The sequence below is a fragment of the Ovis aries genome, chromosome 17 (assembly GCF_016772045.2).
Source record: "Ovis aries strain OAR_USU_Benz2616 breed Rambouillet chromosome 17, ARS-UI_Ramb_v3.0, whole genome shotgun sequence".
Lineage (NCBI taxonomy): Eukaryota > Metazoa > Chordata > Mammalia > Artiodactyla > Bovidae > Ovis > Ovis aries.
Window position 1 is genome coordinate 3,411,180 of NC_056070.1, and position 24,875 is coordinate 3,436,054.

General features: G+C 40.7%; 1 protein-coding gene across 1 annotated transcript in view; it reads left to right on the plus strand.

Annotated features, from left to right (window-relative positions):
- Positions 1–24,875, plus strand: part of DCHS2 (dachsous cadherin-related 2) — a 349,005-nt gene that overhangs the window by 227,948 nt on the left and 96,182 nt on the right. The window contains exons 11-12 of the mRNA XM_060400925.1: positions 11,452–11,586; positions 11,797–12,006. Coding sequence (XP_060256908.1) covers positions 11,452–11,586; positions 11,797–12,006 — 345 coding nt within the window. The remainder of the gene's footprint in view (positions 1–11,451; positions 11,587–11,796; positions 12,007–24,875) is intronic.

Sequence of the window (24,875 nt, forward strand, 5' to 3'; positions counted from 1 at the left end):
CAGATCCAATTACGATGTCATCACAGTAGTAGATCAGTGTGATGAAATACTAGATGCTGAGATGGTCTTTATCTCTGCTGAGTAGATGATGGCTGATAGTGGAAGAGTTTGCATAAAGATGTACTGCTGTTCCTGCTGGATGAAAGCAGATCACTTCTGAGAGTCCTCATAAATTGGTGTAGAGTGTTGCTCTCATTTCAGTTATTGTATTCTTCAACTCTGTGGGTTGCTCTTTCTATTTTCCCTTTGTTTAAAACTTCTTGTAACTTCTAACTCTGTGCACCCTCTTGTTTCCTGGGCTCTTGGATCATCTTTATGACCATTATACTGAGCTCTTTCTCAGGAAGATTGCCTATTTCCATGTCGCTTAGTTGTTTTTCTGGAGTTTTATCTTGTTCCTTCACCTAGAACATATTCCTCTGCTGTCTCATTTTGTCTGAATTTCTATTTTTATGTATGTGGAATATCAGTGACGTTTCTTGACCTTGGAGAAGTGGCCCTCTGTAGAGGATGTTCTATGTCCCAGCAGTACACTCTGTTCTTGTTACTCAAGGGCCAGAGACCAGCTGGTCTTGGGGTAGCTTCTGACCTGCATTTGCGGACTCACTTCTGCAGCCCCCTGGTGAGTGAGGCTGATCTGGAGGCTTGTTCAGGATTCCTAGTGGGAGAAGCAGTGCCTCTCCACTGGTGGGTAGAGCTGGGCCTTGGCCAGGGTGGGCAGGGCTACGTCAAGGAGTATGTCTGGAGACAGCTGTGAGCTCAGGAAGTCTGCAGGCAGCCTGTCTGCTGTGTTCCCACCCTGCTGGTTGTTTGGCCTGAGATGTCCTAGTACTGGAGCCTGCAGGCTGTTGGGTGGGGCCAGGTCTCAGTACCAAAGTGTTGGCCTCCAGGAGAGCTCATGCGGATGAATACTCCTCAGTGGGTGCACCACCAGTGTCCTTGTCCCAGAATAAGTTGCAGCTGCCCTCTCGCCTGCCTCCCCAGGAGACCCTCCAAGACTTGCAGGTAGTTATGGCCCGGGTTATGAAGGCACTTTTGTCCTTGGTCCCACTGTGCGTGAGACCTTGGACATGCCCTCCAAGAGTGGAGTCTCTGTTTTCCCCAGTCCTGTGGAGTTCCTGCACTCAAACCTCATTGCCCTTTAAAGCCAAATACTCTGGGGGCTCACTCCTCCCTATGCCAGGCCCCCAGGCTTGGGAACCTGACATGGGCCCCAGAACTCTCATTCCTGTGGGAGAACTTCAATGGTATAAATTGTTCTCTAGTTTGTGGGTTGCTGATCCTGGGGAGGGAGTATGGGATTTGATTATATTGCAGGTTCATGCCCCTACCATGTCACTGTGGTTTGCTGTTTATGTCTCTGGATATAGAATATCTTTTCTGGTAGGTTCCAGTCGTTTGCTATCAATGGTTGTTCAACAATTAGTTGTAATTTAGATGGACTTGTGGGAAGAGGTGAGCTCAACTTCCATCTACTCTGCCGTCTGGTCCAGGAAGTTTGAGACTGTTGGTTCTCAAAGGTGACCTCCAGAGCCAGTGGCACCATCATCCACAACCGACACAGAGGGCTACTACCAGAGGGTGTTTAAAGGATGCTGCATCCCTCTAACCAAGGCCTTCCATGGTATTTATGAAGGAGAGTCCTCTGAATTGTTGGTAAATGTAGTCAGAGGAGGGCGGTGGGCATGTCATACGTAAATCCATCCTAATGTTCTTCTCATACTATCCTTTCCTGTATAGTATGCAGGGGAAGGTCTGGCATCTCAAACTCAACAATGGTAGGCCACTCGTGACACAACCAACAACCAATCAAAAGAAACTGTCAAGGGACATAGCTATATGAGTTAAAACGTTCAATTCAGAATAGCTAGTAAGCACACTACATCAATAAATCCAGCCTAAACCAAAGTGCTATTTAATCTTTCTGGGTTTCATATTCTTAGAATTGATTTCCACACATTTTGGACAGAGCTATCCCAATACAAGTTAGAAACATCTTAGCATTCTTTGAAAGCTGAAAGCTGTCTCTGACTGAGTCATATTTGCATGCATGCTGAGATCTGCCTGCAGTATGTTGAAATCTGACTCTAGTTGTGGGTCTTCATATGGATTTTCTCTTCCAAGAAGCTACTCCTTATATATCTGCTCCCAATTTGGTTCTGATATTCAGAGAGATTGACTTCCTTAGAAGCTTTCAGCTATTTTGACTATGACCTAAACTATGACTTTAAAGCCTCAGTTTAGAATTTTCTTTCTGTAAGCTCTCATTGTATTCAGAAATAGCCAGTTCACACCACACTCCTTTTACTATCTCAAGGCCATGGTTAGCACCATTTGGTCCTCTACGGAATAGGAATCCTTTAATAGTCAGTTCATCACAATCAAATATGGGTGATAATTTATTATGATACCATAGTGTGTGTGTGTGCATGTGCGTGCATATGCGTGCACACACGCTAAGTCACTTCAGTTGTGTCTGACTCTTTGCGACCCTATGGACTATAGCCCATCAAGCTTCTCTGTCCATGGGATTTTCCAGGCAAGAATACTGGAGTGGATTGCCACGCAATCCAGGGGAACTTCCCGACTCAGGGATCAAACCCACATCTCTTATGTCTCTTGTATTGGCAGATGGGTTCTTTACCACTAGCACCACCTGGGAAGCCCCTATGATACCATTGTAAGTGATAAATTACTCATGTTTCATTTCCTTTGGGCAGGACCCCAGCACTGCCTTTAAGGCCAAAGGCATAACCAAACCAGTATCAGAATCCCTGATACCTGGGACCCACTCTTGTTCCAAGTACTGTACCAGTCATATGTAGTCAGGAAAACCAGCTGTTGCAATACAGGTATGGAAGACCGAGTAAGTGAAAAAGGAATCCTGAAGTAACCTAGAAAAAAATAACTATAGGAAAGCAGCTACCACCCCTAATTCTGGGAAAGAAAGAGAAGAGGATGAGATTATCAGAACCTAGGAAGAGAAAGAGCAGAAAGGCTTTGTAGAGCCTGGTCTGGGAGTGCCAAAGAGGCAGAAAGTTGTGAGTAGCTGTTACATCAGGAAAAATGGCGTTGCTGACAGGGAAAGTAAGAGAACCAGAAGAAGAAGTCCCATCTGCCCTCCTCTGAGATGTCCCCTTATGGCAGATGCTAACAGGGGCTCAGTGGCAGAGGAGGTCCTGCACAGCTGTGGCATCCAGATCCCCAGCCCCAGCATCGCAGGGCAGAGGAGGGAAGAATGGCTTCAGATCCGAGACACCATAATTTAGTATACCAATAACTAGTACACCTTGTAAAGGATGGAGGGAGGTGCTGGCAGAAGGAACAGCAACATCAAAGACCCCAACAGAAAGACACTTAGCGTGTTCAGAGAGCAGAAGGGACATTGGTGGGCCAAGAACAAGTATATGAGAAGATCTTGGGGAAATAAGCAGAGCCCATAGCATATGGGACTTTGTAGCCTGCAGTATGGTGTTTGGTTCCTATTTTGATTGCATTCACTTTCTTCCATCTTACGTGATAAATCTAATTCATCTTTAGGGCCTCAGCTTATACAGAAGGCAACACATACTCAGTTATGTATTATCATGTGGAATTGTAATTGCCTACTTATTTATCTGAGTCCAGTGCTACACTGTATGTAGCATGAGAGCAGAGACTGTGTCTTCTTGCCAGCAGTTACATCCTTAGCATGTGGTGTGCTGCCTTGGCACTTGCTCTCACTGTCTCTGTAGGTTTGTTGAATGAGACAATAAATGAACAATTATCTACTTGTGATCAATCTTCCCTGATCCCCTTCCTCAGTGATTTCACATAGTCCACCACACTGTCTATAATTCTCCACTATCACTTTATGGAAAATAGATGGAGAAACAGTGGAAACAGTGGCAGACTTTATTTGGAGTGGGGGCGGGGCGGGGGTGGGTGGGGAGCTCCAAAATCACTGCAGATGGTGACTGCAGCCATGAAAGTAAAAGGCACTTACTCCTTGGAAGAAAAGTTATGACCAACCTAGACAGCATATTAAAAAGCAGAGACATTACTTTGCCAACAAAGGTCCATCTAAGTCAAACCTATGGTTTTTCCAGTAGTCATGTATGGATGTGAGAGTTGGACTGTAAAGAAAGCTGAGCACCAAAGAACTGATGCTTTTGAACTGTGGTGTTGGAGAAGACTCTTGAGAGCCCCTTGGAGTGCAAGGAGATCCAACCAGTCCATTCTAAAGATCAGTCCTGGGTGTTCATTGGTAGGACTGATGTTGAAGTTGAAACTCCAATACTTTGGCCACCTGGTGTGAAGAGCTGACTCATTGAAAAGACCCTGATGCTGGGAAAGACTGAGGGCAGGAAGAGAAGGAGACAACAGAGGGTGAGATGGCTAGATGGTATCAGCGACTCAATGGGCATGAGTTTGAGTAAACTCTCGGAGTTGGTGATGGACAGGGAGGCCGGGCGTGCTGCAGTCCATAGTGTCACAAAGAGTTGGACATGACTGAGCAACTGAGCTGAAATGAGAGGAATTCTGAGGACCAAGATAACTCAATGATAGTTCAAGATAATTTGGTGGTATCTTTCCAGTGCCTGGCACCTGGTAAATGTATGTTGTATAAATAAATGTGTCTTGCATGAGTGAATGAATGGATCAAATACCTGGACCTCAGAACATATGTGTCATCTGCATGTGGATGGAAACTGAACCCAGTGAACTGAGAAAGAGGTGGAATGAATTCCTTCCTTCCTCTTTCCCCTTCCTCTTCTCTTCCTTCGTTCCTCTCTCTCTTTGTTCTTTCCTTTCCATGTTTTTTTAATTAGTCAGCAATATCTGAAGTTACAGAGAAGAAAAGTCAGTTAAACATGATCAGTAGATTTTTATAACCAGAAGCTTATTGATAACTATAGAAAGAATAACTATATATGCAGTGGTTTCAGGCTGCAAAGAATTTTTAAAAGAAGCTTGGCTATAAAGAGAAGAAAACTTGTTTCTTACAGTTAGCTTCTGCTGCTGCTTAGTCGCTTCAGTTGTGTCTGACTCTGTGCAACCCTATGGATTGCAGCCTGCCAGGCTCCTCTATCCATGGGATTCTCTAGGCAGGAGTACTAGAGTATGTTCCATACCCTCCTCCAGGGGATCTTCCCAACCCAGAGATCAAACCCAGGTCTCCTATATTGTAGGCAGAGTCTTTATCACTGAGCCACCAGGGAAGCCCCTTATAGCTAGAGAAGAGTATAATTTAAGGGGAAAATGTAAATGAGAAAGATTAGAACGGACAGAAAAACTTCAAGACAGTGTTCTAAGCATTATTTTTGCCATTGAGACAGAAAGCAAGAGGTGGAGTTGAGTACAGATGCAAGAAGCTGAAGGAGCCTTTTTCCCATGCCTCCATTTCTCTGGGAAATAGGAAGGAAAGTGGTTTGTGAGAGTCAGCCAGCAGGTGGTTGGGTAGAAGACCTGAACAGGAAAGGGGTGACCAAGGAGAATTGGACAGATTGCCAGATGACAGTGGTATTTCAGTGGCCTCAGTCTATGCTTGTGTGAAGTTTTCTCTAGCCCCAGTTACCTGCTGGATAGTCCAGAAGGCCAGAGAGATGGTTGACATGATCCTGAACCAAGGTTTTGCTGGGATTCTTTTGGAAAAAGTCACAAGACCTGAGGAAATTTGCAAGGTTTCTAAAGTGTTAATTCATGAGTCTGGACTTGATAGGGAAAGAAATGAATTGAGGAAGGATATCCGAGCCTGGGAGAAAGTGAAAGAGCAAAAGACTATAGGTCTTGAGCTCTAAGAGCAGATATATGCATGTGTACACACACACAACACTCATCCTTTACTAGGTGTGTTTTAAGTATATCCCTAAGTATCTTCAGATTCAGATATCCAGTTTTCTTAATAAGATTATGGAATTAGATCAAATAATCTCATTTGATTGTTATTTCCTTGGTTCTCAAATTTGATGATGCTGTGTTTGTTCTGGAGGATTATTCTGTGAGGAGGAAGAAGCAAAATGAAGCAGAGAAAAGGCTAATGGAGTTCTGCCAAGAGAATGCACTGGTCATAGCAAACACCCTCTTCCAACAACACAAGAGAAGACTCTACACATGAACATCACAAGATGGTCAATACCGAAATCAAATTGATTATATTCTTTGCAGCCAAAGATGGAGAAGCTCTATACAGTCAGCAAAAACAAGACTTGGAGCTAACTGTGGCTCAGATCATCAACTCCTTGTTGCAAAATTCAGACTTAAGTTAAAGAAAGTACAGAAAAGCTCTAGACCATTCAGGTATGAGCTAAATCAAACCCCTTATGATTATACAGTGGAAGTGACAAATAGATTCAAGGTATCAGATCTGATAAACAGAGTCCCTGAAGAATTTTGGATGGACATTTGTGACATTGTACAGGAGGCAGGGATCAACACCATCCCCAAGACAAAGAAATGCAAAAAGGCAAAATGATTGTCTGAGGAGGCCTTACAAATAGCTGATAAAAGAAGAGATGTGAAAGGCAAAGGAGAAACAGAAAGATGTAGCCATTTGAATGCAGAGTTTCAAAGAATAGCATGAAGAGATAAGAAAGCTTTCCTCAGTGATCAATGCAAAGAAATAGAGGAAAACAATACAAAGGGAAAGATTAAAGATCTCTTCAAGAAAATGAGAGATACCAAGGGAACATTTCATGCAAACATGGGCACAAAAAAGGACAGAAATGGTATGGACCTAACAGAAGCAGAAGATATTAAGAAGAGGTGGCAAGAATACACAGAAGAACTATACAAAAAGATCTTCATGACCCAGATAACCATGATGGTGTGATCACTCACCTAGAGCCAGACATCCTGGAATGTGAAGTCAAGTGGGCCTTAAGAAGCATCGCTATGAACAAAGTAGAGATGATGGAATTCCAGTTGAGCTATTTCAAATCCTAAAAGATGATGCTGTGAAAGAGCTGCACTCAATATGCCAGCAAATTTGGAAAACTCAGCAGTGGCCACAGGACTGGAAAAGGTCAGTTTTCAGTCCAATCCTGCCGGGAGCCAGCATGGGGAATCCCGCCATGGCAAAGGTCATGAGGAAAGGGCCTGACAAAATGCAAAGGCAGGATCAGGCCTCAGGGGTCCCCCTGGATTTTCTCGAGTATCTACCCCCAAAACCAGAGTCTGCCTGCTTTACTGTGTTATGCTTTCCACTTACTCTTCTAACATTAACAGGGGCTGTCCCCCACCACCTTTTTCTGGAAAAAGTTAATTTAGAGCTTTTAGATAATAAGTCTCCTGGGCATAATAAGAGTGTTTCAATCCAAAAACCCCTCTGATGGCTTTCTAGCCTGCCTGACAGGTTTGCCCAGACTCTTACAGCTGCACATGTGATTGTTTGCAGCCTCCTGACCGCGAGAGGCACAAGAAGCTTAAAGCATCCTAGGAATGTACCGGCTTCTGAGGAGTCAAAATCATTAGAATAGGACTGATTAAGGATTTCATTGTTGAGCCAATACTTGCTGCCAAGTTTTCGTATCTTTTATTTGTTGATATAGTTGGTATGTAGTAAAAACAGGTAGTAGCCCTGGTATTAGCAACATTAGATCTTTGAGTTAAGTACTTTCTTTGTTATAACCCACTGCACCTTTGTTCTACAGGAATGTAACTTTATTTAGTACTTTGAGGGTGATGCAGATTAAAGAAAAAGCACTTCAAGGGAAAATGAGTTTTCTGGTTGATAGACATTTATCTAGGAAAAGAGCCATAAAAATGTTAACAGGCCTCCTGGCCAGAAGATGATGTAAAACCACCTGAGACCTTTTGTATATGGGAAGGTATGCAAAAGGAAAGCCTGGTCTCAATAAGGGTCAGGACTGCTGCCCCTGCATAACTCTGCATATTCCATTATTTCTTTATGTACAACTTGGGGTATATAAGCTGCCTTTGAAAATGAAGTCTTGGGTCTGGCACCAATGCTTGGCTCCCCCATGTCGTTCTTTTCTCCCTTTTCAGGCTGAATTCCCGTCTGGAGCACAGAGACCCACGCAAAAGGGAGCCCAAGGCGGGGCACCCTCCGCTATTCAAGCAGGCACCGGTGGCCTACGTAGACGGTGCAAGCCCCTTGTCTTGGAGCTTTATTGGTCTCCTGTGTAAACCAGGTTATTCAGCCTCTTTTCTCCACTAATCTTCCTACTATACTATTCTTTCCTAATCTTTCTTTATATCTCTAAATAAATATATCTCTCCTTGCCGACTCTGTCCCAGCTTCGAATTACCCTGGATCCACCAGGGTTGGACCCTGGCACAATCACAAAGAAATAGAATGCCAAAGAATGTTCAAATGACCACACAGTTGCACTCATCTCACATGCTAGCAAAGTAATGCTCAAAATTCGCCAAGCCAGGCTTCAAGAGTACTTGAACCATGGACTTCCAGATGTTCAATCTGGATTTAGAAAAGGCAGAGGAACCAGAGATCAAATTGCCAACATCCATTGGATCATTGTAAAAGCAAGAGAGTTCCAGAAAGACATCTACTTCTGCTTTATTGACTATGCCAAAGCCTTTGACTGTGTTTATCACAGCAAACTGGAAAATTCTTCAAGAGATAGAAATACCAGACCACCTGACCTGCCTCCTGAGAAGTCTGTATGCAGGTCAAGAAGCAACAGCTAGAACCAGACATGGAGCAACAGACAGTTTCCAAATTGGGAAAGGAGTATGTCAAGGCTGTCTATTGCCACCCTGTTTATTTAACTGCTATGCAGAGTACATCATGCAAATTGCCCAGCTGGATGAAGCACCAGCTGGAATCAGGACTTCTGGGAGAAATATCAATAACCTCAGATATGCAGATGACACCACCCTTATGGCAGAAAGTGAAGAAGAATTAAAAGAGCTTCTTGATGAAAGTGAAAGAGGAGAGTGAAAAAGTTGGCTTAAAACAATGTTCAAAAATGAAGAGATGGCACCTGGTCCCATCACTTCATGGCAAATGGATGGGGAAACAGTGAGTGATTTTGTTTTGAGGGCTCCAAAATCACTGCAGATGGTGACTGCAACCATGAAATTAAAAAGACACATGTTCCCTAGAAGAAAAGCTATGACTAACCGAGACAGCATATTAAAAAGCAGAGATATTACTTTGCTGACAAAGGTCCATCTAGTCAAAGCTGTGGTTTTCCAGTAGTCATGTATGGAAGTGAGAGCTGGACTCTAAAGAAAGCTGAGCACTGAAGAATTGATGCTTTTGAACTGTGGTGTTGGAGAAGACTCTTGAGAATCCCTTGTACTACAAGAATATCAAACCATTTCATCCTAAAGGAAATCCTTCCTGAATATTCCAATACTTTGGCCACCTGATGCGAAGAACTGACTCATTAGAAGAGACCCTGATGCTGGGAAAGATTGAAGGCAGGAGGAGAAGGGGACGACAGAGGATAAGAGGTTGCCTGGCATCACCAACTCAACGGACATGAGTTTGAACCAGCTCCAGGAGTTGGTGATGGACAGGGAAGCCTGATGCGCTGCAGTCTGTGGGGTCGCAGAGTCAGACATGATTAAGGGGATGAACCGAACTGAATTGGACTGAGGAAGAAGCAAGGCATTAATTGAATTCTGAAAGAGACACAAGTGCAATACTTTCAATTTATTTCACATTGTTTAATTTGTGAAGGGTGCACAGTTTGTAGTGTGAAAACATATGTGCAAACTATAGTTACATAAAGATCTCATTTATTCTTAATAAAATACTAGGAAGATTGAAGATAAGTAGAGTGTTATGTTAGGGATAAAACAATGTGGAAAAAAGGAACAATAAAATGTGACAGTTTCTAAGAAGTCAAAGGAGTATTGAATGCAATGGCAAAGGACATTAGAGAATAATTAGACCAATGGGAGGAAGGGAAGCTATAAAAATTTATGTTAATGTTTATACATGTGAAGACATTTTCTAGGTTTGACAAGTGTCAGGATTTTAAAAGTATAGTATATAATACAATATGTAATATATAATTTTATATGTACTGTGTAATAAGATCACATTATAAATGAGTAGATTTATTTTTTTAAATGTCCAAAAATTAAAAGATGCTATTCTCCATGGTATCTTCATAAAGGCAAGGGCCGTACCTCTTTGATTCCCCACCTGTCTCTTTGGCAAATAGCACTGTGCTTGAGACTTAATTATGCTCACCAAATATTTGAGGAACAGAGAAAGTAGATGTAACATAGTATTGTCCCCATTTTCATAATGTAGGATAAAACTGGTAAAGCAAATTTTAACAATTTGGAATTTTAAAAAATTCTGTCTTGACCAAAGAAAGATTACATTATCACTTTGAGATCAAAGTAATCACTTAATTATTACATAATCATTAAGTCAATAATATGCTTAATGCCTAATGATAGGCTGAAATAGTCTGGTGACCTCTGGTTATACCATTTCAAATATTTGGTTCCTACATTATTAGACATTTTTCTCAAGGTTATTAAAATGCCTGCAGGTGATCCCAAATATCCTTTCACTTTCAACTGGCATAGTAAGAAGCCATGTATATTTATTCTTGTGTAAAACTAGCATATTCCGCTTTTTCCAGAACTCAGTTCTACTAGACCTTGGTGGCTGAAAATTTACTTTTTATGACAGACAAGATGGAAATGAGTAATTGAAGTTTTTTTGTTAAAAATAATATTTCATCTTTAATTGAAGTGTAAATCACATATGTTAAGTACTATATCTAATCTAGATTCTCATCAGTTAAGAAAAGAATTTAGGAACATGATTGAAATGAACTTTTGTGAAGTGCAAATAAGCTGCAACATCATGGAATAAAGTAGTTCAAGTTACTGGCATAAGAAAGCTTTATACCAAAGATGGGAATGACTTGACACTTCCCAGGGGAGAAATGAAACCACAGAAATATGGGAAGAATTATTTTCAGATTGCATAGTAATATGGTACCACATTTCTCACTGCAGATAGGAGACTGAATACTAAGTAGGAAACAAGATGGAGGAAAACTACGTCCATCTGTAACTCCGTGTGCTCACCTCCCGAGCTGGAAAATGAGCGGAGTATCGGAACTGGACACAGCCTCTAAACAGAGCATCCATCTACAGAAATCGTCATTTGCCCTGCAGGCTTCCAATGATGTCATTAAATCACAATTAGTATTAGCAGAAAGAATTAGGAATATGTTGGAGGGTTGCACACTCATAAGAAAATTTTTATGGAAGGGAGAAATTCTGAAGCATTTACTATGGTGAAGTCTCATAAGACTTGAAAATCAAGCATTTCAGCCCTGGAGGCTTTTATTTTTAACAGCCAAAAGAGTTGGCTTTTGTTTTTTGCCTTAATTTGAATGTTAAATGTCTTGCCTTTTTCATTTATGGTTTAACATATTCATAGGAAAAAATGAAACAGATGAATGCATTCAAAGGGATAATGGTTAAGTTTTCCTCTGTGTTTTCCTTTAGGAATTAATTCCAAGCTTCAGTTTGAAATTATGCCAGGTGCTTCGTTCAGGTTGTTCCAGATAAATCCTGACACTGGGGAGGTAGTGACGGCTACCACACTTGACAGAGAAGTTCAGGAAGTCCTCACCCTTCGAGGTAAGTGATCCCTTGTCTGTGCTAAACAAACAAAAGTAGGCCACAGGCAGTTAAGGGGTGCAATTTTACATTTCAGTAGGGTATCTTTAAATAAAACATTATTGACCCAGTGCTACCCAGTTAATTTGGTCTGAGGCTGTCTGTTTGGGGCAGCCTATTTTAGGTGTGAATTAATGGCCACCATCTGTGCCATCTTGTATTCCATGTCAGTACTCGTACGTGACGGGGGAGCCCCTGCTCTGTCCGGGACCACAGTGATTCTCTGCACAGTGGGAGATGAAAATGACCACGCTCCAGAGATTGCTGTCCCCAGGGATAACATTGAGGTTCTGGAAAACCAAGAGCCAGGCCTTGTCTACACCTTCTTGGCTTCTGATATGGATGCTGGCAGCAATGGTGCTGTCACATATCATATAATCAGTAAGTATCATCTTTATTTTAATTCCCCCTGGGGTACCAGCGTGGTTGACACTTGTGTTGTGGCAAGTATTCTGCATTCAGTACATAGTTCAGTGTCTACAGAACACACACCTGCTAAGAACTAATTGGCGCCCCGGGTCTCCTCCTCCTTCCGACAGCTACCCTGGTCCACTGCCCTCCAAACTCCTCAAACATCTGCCCTCAACAACTCTTGTTGTTAGTAATCCGTTTACATTAAAGGATATACAGATGCAGCAGATAGCTTTTTTTTCTATTTTCACTTTTTTCATATGATCCCTTACTTTTATTGTTTTGAGCAATCAGGCCTAGAAGACATGAGTAGAAAAACAGTTTTCTGAGATCTTCAGACCAATGAAACACTTCAGATCTATCACAATACTCCAGAGATAAATAATCAAGGTCTTTAGGAGCTTCTGCACTAGAAGATAATTTTGTAATATTTTTCCCTTTGGATCAGAGATATAAGATTCTGGCAGAATCATGGAAGGATTAGCATGGCGAGTTTTGTGAAGGCCACATCTTATTTACCTGAAAAAGAGTGGAGAATTCATTTTTTTAGCACATGTCAGAGCACACATAGAATGATAATGAGATGAAGCTAGAATAACGCATGAAGAGAAGCTGTTTTAAGGTGTAAAAACAGCTGTGAGGCTAACTCTGGAAGCTATCACTGTCTATTTACTGAAATTCCCATAACCATGCCATGTTTTCTACGTACCACCCAGTTTGCTCCAAAATGAGAATGGTTTTTATTGTCATTTCCCCTGATTATAAAATGATATATAATTGCAGAATTTATATAAAATTTATGAAAAACAACAGTAATAAACAAAAATCTTATATCTTGCAGAGATAAGTAATTTGATATTCTTGAAAATCACTTTTCAATGAATCTCAGTGAATGCAGACACCAATCTTACACTACTGAATAATTTATATACACTGTTTTGTTATCTCCTTTTAAAAATAATACACTGTATAAATGTTTCATGTTGTTGAATATACATACATTAGCATTTCTAATATGTATATTATAACACGACTTATCTTACTCATCTTTTGTGCTTATTTAGATATTGAGCACTCTATTATAAAAATGCTGTAGTGAACACACTCAGTTATTTCCTTATGATAAATATATCTGGATTATTTGTCCAAGGACATATCTATTTTTAATGATCAAATATAATGTCATAATATCATCCAAAAGGATGATAATCCCTCAAACTAACTTTGAGAAGCCCGATTTTTAAGAATAAGCCCAATTCTTACTTCTTTCTTTGCTGTGGCAGTGGAGTAGATACTTTTCCTTCTCTGTGAACTCTACCTGTTTTCTGAAACTTCCCAAGTCAATTGTGGTTAAGAACCAGGGCTGGTGTTTTTTAATTTGCAATCTGTTGTGATTGATACTTTTGTAAAATACAAGAAATATAAATTATTTGGAGAAAAAAGGCATATACAATGCAAGCCCCAATTTTAAAAAAAATTACTATATTACAGAGATACAAGATTATTATGTCATATTGCTATAAATTTCTCTAAATGTTTACTCTCACTTTATTGTATTTATTTTGTTGAGGACTGGGTATAAACAATCCCCAGACTGTACCAGTCCTCTTTCATTGCATCAAGAACATTCTTTTTGACCACTTACCTTCCTTTCCCATATGGTCAACATTTCCCTCGCTACTGGCTTTTCCAATCAGTTTTTTAAGTCTCTCCTATCCCAAAAAGCATAGATGTCTCCCTTCATCCTCTGTCTCTTTTCCTTTACAATCAAATTTCTTAAAAATCGTTGTCTACACTCTAGTTCCTATGTCTTTATTTCACTTTAATTTCTTAGCTTGCTGCAATATATATTCCACTGAAGTCACTCTGCTGAAACTACTCTTGTTGAAAACACAAAAGATCTTGTTGTTGCTAACTGCGTTGGATCTTTTTTCAGTTCTTAGTTGTACTGCTCTGTGTCTTTGTGCACCATGCCCTGGATGCTTGGCCTCACTTTTACTTCAAAAGCCACTAATTCCTCCTGATTTTTCATCTGTCTTTCTAGACAAACCTTCCCAATGTCCTTTTTATCCTCTGGCTTGTTAGAGTTTCCTGGATCTTTTTGGTGTATCTCTTTCCTTTCTCGTAGACACACTCTTACTGGACATTTCATCCAGCCCCTGTTTCTAGCTACCACTGAACTTTAATATCTCCCTGTCTTGACTACATCCTAGATCTAAGTGCCATTAAAGGGTATTTTAAAAATTGAAGTATATACTTCTGTTAGTTCCAGATGTACAACATAATTCAGTGTTTGTATAGACTACACTCCATATAAAGTTATTATTAAAATGTTGACTGTATTGCCAGTTCTGTACATCTTTGGAACTTCTTTCTTTTAGACCTAATAGTTTGTACTCCTGATTCCCCTCCATGTACTTTGTCCCCCCTCCATGGCTCCCAATACTATGTTAAGTAGAAATGATGAGAGTGAGAATACTTACCTTATTCCTGATCTTAGAGGAAAAGTTTTCAGCTTTTCATTGTTGGTATGATAGCTGTGGGCTTGTCATATATGGCCTTTATTATGTTGAAGTATGTTTCCTCTTTACCAACTATGACAAGAGATTTTATCATAAATGAATGTTGAATTCTGTCAAATGTTTTTTTCTGTGTCTATTGAAATGATCGTATGCTTTTTATTCTCCCTTTTGTTAATGTGGTGTAACACCGTGATTGATTTGTAGATGTTGAACCATCCTTGCATCCCTGGAATAAATTTTATTTGATCATGAATAAAAATTATTTCCTGTATTTGTTGAATTTGGTTTCCTAATTTTTATTGAGGATTTTTTCATTATGTTCATCAGGAATATCAGCCTGTAGTTTTTTTTTTTAATGGTGTCTTTGTCTGGTTTTGATATCAGGGCTTCATGGAAGGAGTTTGGAAGTCCCTCCTCTTCAATTTTTGGTATAGTTTAAGAAAGATAGACTTCAACTCATCTTTTAATGTTTGGTAGAAACTCTCCAATTCTGGCGTGGTCCTAGTCTTTGGTTTATTGGAGGTTTTTGATTATTGATTCAATTTCATTACTAGTAATCAGTGTTCAGTAATTAGTTTCTTCCTGATTCAGTCTTGGAAAAGTGTATGTTTCTAGACTTTCTTCCATTTCTTCTAGGCTGTCCAATATGCTGGTGTATATTTGCTAATAGTATTATTTTATGACTATATCTCTGTGATATTGGTTGTAATTTCTCCTTTTTTAGTTCTAATTTTGTTTATTTAGATTTACTCTTATTTTCTTGATGAGTTTCTGACTCATCTTAATCAACTTTGTTTATCTTAAACAACAGCTCTTAATTTCACCAGGCTTTTTCTATTTTTTAAAATTTGGTCTCTATTTACTTCTCTGATTTTTATTGTTCTCTTCTTTTTGTTGACTTTGGGCTTTGTTAGTACTTCTTTTTCTAGTTCCTTTAGATGGAAAGTTAAGTTATTTAAGCTATTTCTTGTGTTTTGAGTTAGACCTGAATTACTATAAATTTCCCTCAAAGAACTCCTTTTGCTGTGTCTCATAGATTTTGGAAGTTGTATTTGTTTGTTTGTTTTTCATTCACCTCAAGCTATGTTTTTATTTCCTCTGTGTTGATCCGTTGGGTTTCTAGTAATATATTGTTTAGTATTGAAATATATTGTTCACATATTTGTTTATTTTCCAGTTTCCTTCCTGTAATTGATTTCTAGTTTCATAGCACTGTAGTCAGAAAAGATGCAAGTTGATATGATTTCAGTCTTCTTAAATGAATTGAAGATTTTTCGTGGCTTAGCATGAGACCTGTCCTGGAGATCTAGGGTCCATGTGCACTTGAAAAAGAATGTGCTTTCTTCTGTTTTTAATGCAATGATTTGTAAATATTAATACCTGTTAAGTCCTTCTGGTCGAATGTGTCATCTAATGTATCCCTTATTGATTTTCTGCCTGTTCATTTACGTAAAAGAGTTATGAAAGCTCTCTATATTTATTGTATTCCTGTCAGTTTCTCCCTTCATATCTGTTGATATTTCCTTTATATATTTAGGTGCTATTGTACTGAGGCATTTATGTTTATGAATGTTATATCTTCTTGATGTGACTTGTTTATCATTATATGATGCCCTTCTTTGTCATTGTTATAAACTTTGTTTCAAAGTCTATTTTGTGTGATATGAATATTGTTATCTATGTTTTCATTTCCATTTGTGTGGAGTATCTTTTTCTATCATTTTACTTTCAAGTGTGTGCCTTTAGATCTGAAGTGAGTCTCTTGTAGGCAGGACATAGATGGTATGTTTTCTAATCCATTCAGCCACCCCATGTCCTGATTGGAGCATTTAGTCTGTTTACGTAAAGTAATCATTGATAGACATATACTCACTGCCATTTTGTTACTGTTCTCCAGGATTTTTTTTTTTTTTTTTTTTGCAGATTTTCGATTTCTTTTCTTGTTCCTCTTCCCTTGCAGTTTAATGATTTTCCTTAGTTTTATGTTTGGGTTGTTTTCTCTGTTTCTTTGTGTATGCACTGGAGATTTTTGATTTGTAGTTACCATGAGGTTTCAGTTCAGTTCAGTTGCTCAGTCGTGTCTGACTCTTTGTGACCCCATGAATCACAGCACGCCAGGCCTCCCTGTCCATCACCATCTCCCGGAGTTCACTCAAACTCACGTCCATCGAGTTGGTGATGGCATCCAGCCATCTCATCCTCTGTCGTCCCCTTTTCCTCCTGCCCCCAATCCCTCCCAGCATCAGGGTCTTTTCCAATGAGTCAACACTTCGCATGAGGTGGCCAAAGTACTGGAGTTTCAGTTTTACCATCATTCCTTCCAAAGAACACCCAGGACTGATCTCCTTTAGAATGGACTGGTTGGAGCTCCTTGCAGTCCAAGGGACTCTCAAGAGTCTTCTCCAACACCACAGTTCAAGAGCATCAATTCTTCAGTGTTCAGCTTTCTTCACAGTCCAACTCTCACATCCATACATGACCACTGGAAAAACTATAGCCTGGACTAAATGGACCTTTGTTGACAAAGTAATGTCTCTGCTTTTCAATATGCTATCTAGGTTGGTCATAACTTTTCTTCCAAGGAGTAAGCGTCTTTTAATTTCATGGCTGCAGTCACCATCTGCAGGGATTTTGGAGCCCAAAAAAATAAAGTCTGACACTGTTTCACTGTTTCCCCATCTATTTCCCATGAAGTGATGGGACCGGATGCCATGATCTTCGTTTTCTGAGTGTTGAGCTTTGAGCCAACTTTTCACTCTCCTCTTTCACTTTCATCCAGAGGCTTTTAGTTCCTCTTCAATTTCTGCCATAAGGGTGGTATCATCTGCATATCTGAGGTAATTGATATTTCTCCTGGCAATCTTGATTCCAGCTTGTGCTTCTTCCAGCCCAGTGTTTCTCATGATGTTCCCTGCATATAAGTTAAATAAGCAGGGTGACAATATGCAGCCTTGACGTACTCCTTTTCCTATTTGGAACCAGTCTGTTGTTCCATGTGCAGTTCTAAATGTTGCTTCCTGACCTGCATACAGGTTTCTCAAGAGGCAATTAAGGTGGTCTGGTATTCCCATCTCTTTCAGAGTTTTCCACAGTTTATTGGGATCCACACAGTCAAAAGGCTTTGGCATAGTCAATAAAGCAGAAATAGGTGTTTTTCTGGAACTCTCTTGCTTTTTCGATGATCCAGCGGCTGTTGGCGATTTGTTCTCTGGTTCCTCTGCCTTTTCTAAAACCAGCTTGAACATCTGGAAGTTCGTGGTTCACGTATTGCTGAAACCTGGCTTGGAGAATTTTGAGCATTACTTTAGTAGCATGCGAGATGAGTGCAATTGTGCGGTAGTTTGAACATTCTTTGGCATTGCCCTTCTTTGGGATTGGAATGAAAACTGACCTTTTCCAGTCCTGTGGCCACTGCTGAGTTTTCCAAATTTGCTGGCATATTGAGTGCAGCACTTTCACAGCATTATCTTTCAGGATTTGAAATAGCTCAACTGGAATTCCATCCCCTCACAAGGTTTATATATATCAATTATATATAGTTGTTTTAAATTGATAGTTTTTAAAATTCAAACATATCCTGAAAGCTCTACCTTTTTCATTTTACTCCCAACACACTTTATGTTTTGGTGTTATATAGTACATTTATATCTGTATCCTTTCAGTGTTTATCATAGTTATATTTAATTTTATAATTTTTATCTTTTAACATTTATGCCTGCTTAAATAAGTGGTTAATTCACTGTTTTTTCCTACATACTTATAATTATCAGTGAGTTTTTTCTTCATATCATTTTTTAACATTTCTTGTTATAAGGTTTTCTTTTCCACTTAAAGAAAACACTTTAATGTTTCTTGTAAGGCCAGTTTAAAGGTAACAACCTCTTTTAGTTTTTGCTTGTCTGGAAAACTCTTTCTCTCTCCTTCAAGTCTGAATGGTAACCTTGCTGGGTAGAGTGTCCTTGGTTGCAGGTTCTTTCAGCACTTTAAATATGTCATGCTACTCCCTCTGGCTTGCAAGAATTCCGATAAGATATCAGCTAATATTTTTAGTGGTTTCCTTATAAGTGACTCTTTCTCTTCTTGCCTTTAAAATTCTCTCATTCACTCTTTAAAATTTTTCCATTTTTATTATGATATGACTTAGTGTGAACCTCTTTGAGTTCATCTTGTTTAGGCCTCTCTATACTTCTTGGACCTGGATATTTGTTTCCTTTTCCAGGTTAGTGATATTTTCAGCTACAGGTACATCAAATAACGCTTTATGCCCCTTTCTGTCTCTCTTCCTTTGTGACTCCTATAATGCTAATGTTAGTATGCTTGATATTTTCCTAGAAGTCCCTTGTTGAATTCTCCAGGCGAGAACGCTGGAGTGGGTTGCTATTTCCTTCTCCAGTGGATCTTCCCAACTCAGGTATCAAAGCGAGGTCGACAGCACTGCAGGGCAGATTCTTAACTATCTGAGCCACCAGGGAAGCCCAGAAGTCCCTTAAATAATCCTATGAACTTTTTCTTTTTACTGTTCTGATAAGGTGATTTCCACTATCCTGTCTTCCAGGTCATTTATGTATTTCTCTTTATCACCTAATCTATGGTTAATTCCTTCTAGTGTATTTCTCCTTTCAGTTACTGTATTCTTCAGCTCTAACTGGTTCTTTATTATATTTTCTAGTTCTTATTGAGTCTTCACTGTATTTTTGTATCCTTTTCCTTGTGAAAAGGATGTTCACAAGTTTGATTAACATTTTTTTATGACTTTTGCTTTGAACCCTCTATCAGATTAATTACTGTCTCATTAGGCTTCCCCTCACCCAGGGTTTTATATTGCTCTTTGCTTTGCAACATGTTCTACTGTCTTTTCATTTTGTTTGATGAAATTAAGGAAAACATGCACATCTTGGTCTTGAAGCCATGTCATTGTATTGGGTCATCCCTATGCAGTCTACCTATGCCCAGTGCATTAGGCGGGAGAGCTGGATCTAAAGTGACCATGAGCCATGACTTTTCTTGGGATGTGCTAGCAGTTGCTGCCATGTTGAGAGGTGGGGCCAGGTTTGGAGAGGCTGAAGCCACAGTTCTGAGTGAGGTTATCATCTCCTTGGTGCTACAGAGGCTTCTGTCTTGGCCAGGGGTAGGCATGGGGCCCAAGAGGCTGGAAGAGGAGACTTGAGCCAGCCCTGGCCTTTCCCAAGGTACACTGGTGATTCTATCTTGTCACAGAGTGGGGCTGGAGCAGGAGGGGCTGAGGTCAGAGCCTGTCTCAGACAGGGTGAGGTGTGCTGGAGTAGTCACGGTGGGCTGATCAGAGCACCAGGCAGGTTGCCACTGTGCCTGGACTGAGAGCAAAAAAGTGTGTCCACACTCTTCAAAAGCAGAGTCTCCATTTCCTACCGGCCTCCATTAAGCCCCTCTGGTTTTCAAACTACCTAAAAGGGCTCATATTACCAGCGCTTATCTCCAGGCTGGCATGCCCGACATGGGGCTCAAATCCTTAACAACTAAGGAAAGTTCCCTGAGCCTGTGAAATCTTATTCTGTGTTACCCACCAAGGGTGTGGGTCCTGACAAGACTTCTTCCCTAATACCAGACACCTTGTGGTTCTTCCTCTATAATCTTGGTTTTAGAAGAGGAAGTCTGCTAGACTTCAGGTCAATTTAAGAGAGAATTTCTTTTTATATCGATGTAATTTTGTCTTCCTAAGAGGAGGTAAGCTCAGGGTCTTCCCACTCCACCATCTTGATCCCACCTTCTAATAATTTTTTATTTTCTACTTTATTTCTTTTTACAGTGAGAAAGTAGAATCAGGATCAGTGCCCTTGACTAAAAATAAATAGCATAGCATTTTTGTCCACACTTTATGTGCTGTGGTGGACTGTGGGCTTTGCTCTGTACCATCATGACTCTAGGACTGCCTATCAAGGGATATGTTTTTCAAAGAAAAATAATGGATTTCATACAAATATAAAACTGACAACTTCCAAAGGTTTTTATTCAACTCATTAGGCCAAAAAGATGTTAAAATTGGTTCAAGGAGAAATCTAAGAAACACACACATACACACGGAGAGAGAACATAAGGGATTTTGAAATGTAGAAGAGTTCTATCCACAGGACAGTAATCATTGCCATTCCACCAGACACAATGAATTTGGATTTCTGTGAACATGAACCGTTTTCATTATGTATTTCAGTTCAGTTCAGTTCAGTCGCTCAGTCGTGTCCGACTGTTTGTGACCCCGTGAATCACAGCACGCCAGGCCTCCCTGTCCATCACCAACTCCCAGAGTTCACTCAGACTCACGTCCATCGAGTCCATGATGCCATCCAGCCATCTCATCCTCTGTCGTTCCCTTCTCCTCCTGCCCCTAATCCCTCCCAGCGTTAGAGTCTTTTCCAATGAGTCAACTCTTCGCATGAAGTGGCCAAAGTACTGGAGTTTCAGCTTTACCATCATTCCTTCCAAAGAACACCCAGGACTGATCTCCTTCAGAATGGACTAGTTGGATCTCCTTGCAGTCCAAGGGACTCTCAAGAGTCTTCTCCAACACCACAGTTCAAAAGCATCAATTCTTTGGTGCTCAGCTTTCTTCACAGTCCAACTCTCACATCCATACATGACCACAGGAAAAACCATAGCCTTGACTAGATGGACCTTAGTCAGCAAAGTAATATCTCTGCTTTTGAATATGCTATTTAGGTTGGTCATAACTTTTCTTCCAAGGAGTAAGCGTCTTTTAATTTCATGGCTGCAATCACCATCTGCAGTGATTTTGGAGCCCCCCAAAATAAAGTCTGTCACTGTTTCCACTGTTTCCCCATCTATTTCCCATGGAGTGATGGGTTAGTTTTCAGCAATTTACAGAGATAAAATACCTGAAAGACAATGAAGATAAAATACCTGGAAGACAATTCTGATGTCAAAACCAGACTAGTCACACTGATCTTTATTTTTACCATAGAACATCCACTTATTATTTCCCTCCATTTCAAATTGTTTCAGCATTTTTTCCTGATAGCCTCAAGGACCCAATCTTCATGTCCAATAGCATCTCATTGTCATTGTGTCTAAAACTGAACATCACTCCCTTTTCATTCACCTCATCACGATCTGGCTTCTTCTAGAATTTCTTCAAGTGATCAGCGTTTCTTGCTCAATATGCCCTTAAAAAATCTTGTTACAGATGTAAACACTGATAATCCTTGTTCACGTTTTTTACATTGTAGACAGATTATTATATGGATTGTTGTTATAGTAGTAACATTTTTTAAACTCCTTCTGATATGTATCTCCAAATCAATTAATGGCTTTTATTATCTATTTATTTACTACTTAGGAACTTGAAACTGAAAGTTGCTCAGTCGTATCTGACTCTTTCTGACCCCATGGACTGTAGCCTGCCAGGATCCTCTGTTTTGGAGAGGTCAGAGTACTGGAATGGATACCTGTTCCCTTCCCCAGAGGATCTTCCCAACCCAGGGCTCGAACCCATGTCTCCCACATTGCAGGCAGATTCTTTACTGTCCGACCCACCAGAGAAGCCCAAAGAATACTAGAGTGGGTAGCCTATCCCTTCCCCAGTGGATCTTCCCAACCCAGGAATTGAACCAGGGTCTCCTGCATTGCAGGCAGATTCTTTACCAACTGAGAATAGGCCCTAAAGTTTAGTTCATAGCAAAGGTCCTCTCAAAAAAAAAAAAAAAAAAAGTATCCCCCAGGCATTCAAGTCAGTTCTTGTTTCAATGTGAAACCCCAATATTGGGAATGCCCCCTTACCTGGCAGTCTAGAACTTTCATACCCTGGTCTAGTACACCTTGGTCAGGTTGGGAAGGGTGACAAGTGAACCTTCCTTTTATAATTTGTAAGAAGGGTAATTATAAAGTGATTCTGGGAAAGACAAACCCACGTGATCCTATGGGTTTTCTCAGGCAGAACCATTTTCAGAATAAGGATATGTAAACTAAACTTCTGGTTATTGCCCTAAAACCTGTTTCCAGATACTCCTTGAAAGTGAAGTCACTCAGTTGTGTCTGACTCTTTGCAACCCCATGGATGGTAGCCTACCAGGCTCCACGGTCCATGGGATTTTCCAGGCAAGAATACTGGAGTGGGCTGCCATTTCCTTCTCCAGGGGATCTTCCCAGCCGAGGGATCGAACCTGGGTCTCCTGCATTGCAGACAGACGCTTTACCATCTGAGCCACTAGATACTCCTTAGATAGTTTTATATAACCTCAGGGTCCTCAGGGAGAAATATCAATAACCTCAGATATGCAGATGACACCACCCTTATGGTAGAAAGTGAAGAAGAACTAAAGAGGCTCTTGATGAAAGGGAAAGAGGAGAGTGAAAAGTGGGCGTAAAGCTCAACATTCAGAAAACTAAGATCATGGCATCCGGTCCCATCATTTCATGGCAAATAGACAAGGAAACAGTGGCTGACTATTTTTCCGGTCTCCAAAATCACTGCAGATGGTTATTGCAGCCATGAAATTAAAAGACGCTTCATGTATGGATGTGAAAGTTGGACTGTAAAGAAGGCTGAGCACTGAAGAATTGATACTTTTGAACTGTGGTGTTGGAGAAGACTCTTGAGAGTCCCTTGGACTGCAAGGAGATCCAACCAGTCTATTCTGAAGGAGATCAGCCCTGGGATTTCTTTGGAAGGAATAATGCTAAAGCTGAAGCTCCAGTACTCTGGCCACCTCATGTGAAGAGTTGACTCATTGGAAAAGACCCTGATACTGGGAGGAATTGGGGGCAGGAGGAGAAGGGGGCAACAGAGGATGAGATGGCTGGATGGCATCACGGACTCGATGGACATGAATCTGAGTGAACTCCGGGAGTTGGTGATGGACAGGGAGGCCTGGCGTGCTGGGATTCATGGGGTCGCAAAGAGTTGGACACAACTGAGTGACTAAACTGAACTGATCTCCTTGGAAAGGAAAGTTATGACCAACCTAGATAGCATATTGAAAAGCAGAGACATTACTTTGCCAACAAAGATCTGTCTAGTCAAGGCTATGGTTTTTCCAGTGGTCATGTATGGATGTGAGAGTTGTACTATAAAGAAAGCTGAGCACCGAAGAACTGATGCTTTTGAACTGCGGTGTTGGAGAAGACTCTTGAGAGTCCCTTGGACTGCAAGGAGATCCAACCAGTCCTAAAGGATATCAATCCTGGGTATTCACTGGAAGGACTATTGTTGAAGTTGAAACTCTAATACTTCGGCCACCTGATGTGAAGAGCTGACTCATTTGAAAAGACCCTGATGCTGGGAAAGATTGAGGGCAGGAGGAGAAGGGGACGACAGAGGATGTGATGGTTGGATGGCATCACTGACTCGATGGACATGGGTTTAGGTGGACTCCAGGAGTTGGTGGTGGACAGGGAGTCCTGGTGTGCTGCAGTTCATGGGGTCACAAAGAGTCAGACACGAGTGAGCAACTGAACTGAAGGGTCCTCAGACCTCATTTTAAACACAACTGGTCTACACACCTTTCAGTCTTTCTCCTAAGCCAGATCATGAGTCTTACCTTCCTTACTGCTAACTGTTCCTCCTCTGTATCTTTGGAATGCATCCAATTCCTCTAAGTGCATATCTTTCCAGAACCTTCTCATTGCTCTCACAGACACTGTGATAGTCTCCTATCTTCAACTAGTCTAAAAGCTCTGACACTACTGCCCAGGATTCTTCCTCAAACAGAAATGTGATTCACAGTGTCTTCCTGTCTAAAATCTTGCAGGTAGATTTCAAGATAAAGCCCAGCGTCTTGGCAGTATATACAGGGCCATTCATGATGGATATCCTGCTTATCTTCCAGATTTATGTTCCTGCCACTGTCAATCCTCTTTCTGCCTACATTCTACCCTCAGATACCCAGGGGGACCTATATTCTAGTCATGCTAAAATGTTTGCAACCATTACTTTGTCATATTCCTGGGGCTTCACCCACGTTTGACCCTCTTCCCTCTCCCTTCCCTAAGCCTGGCTTCCTTCCCTTTAGGAGTTAGTTTGGTGTCACTGTTTATAATAAGCATTTTCTTGCCATCCTAATGCAGGACGCTGTGATCATCTTCTGTCCTCCCAGTGTCCTGCACATGTGAGTTTCACATCATACTTTAATGTCCAGGTATGGACGTGCCTTTCCTCCTGGACTGTAAACTCTTAGAAGTCAGATCACATCTTCCCTCTCCTCATATTCCCAGTGTCCCAACACATATTTGGTACATGACAGGTGTTGTTAAAATGTTTAATGAGGGAATGAATGGCTTTATCAATCACAAATGCCACAGAAATGTAATTTGTTTCACCACCTGTGT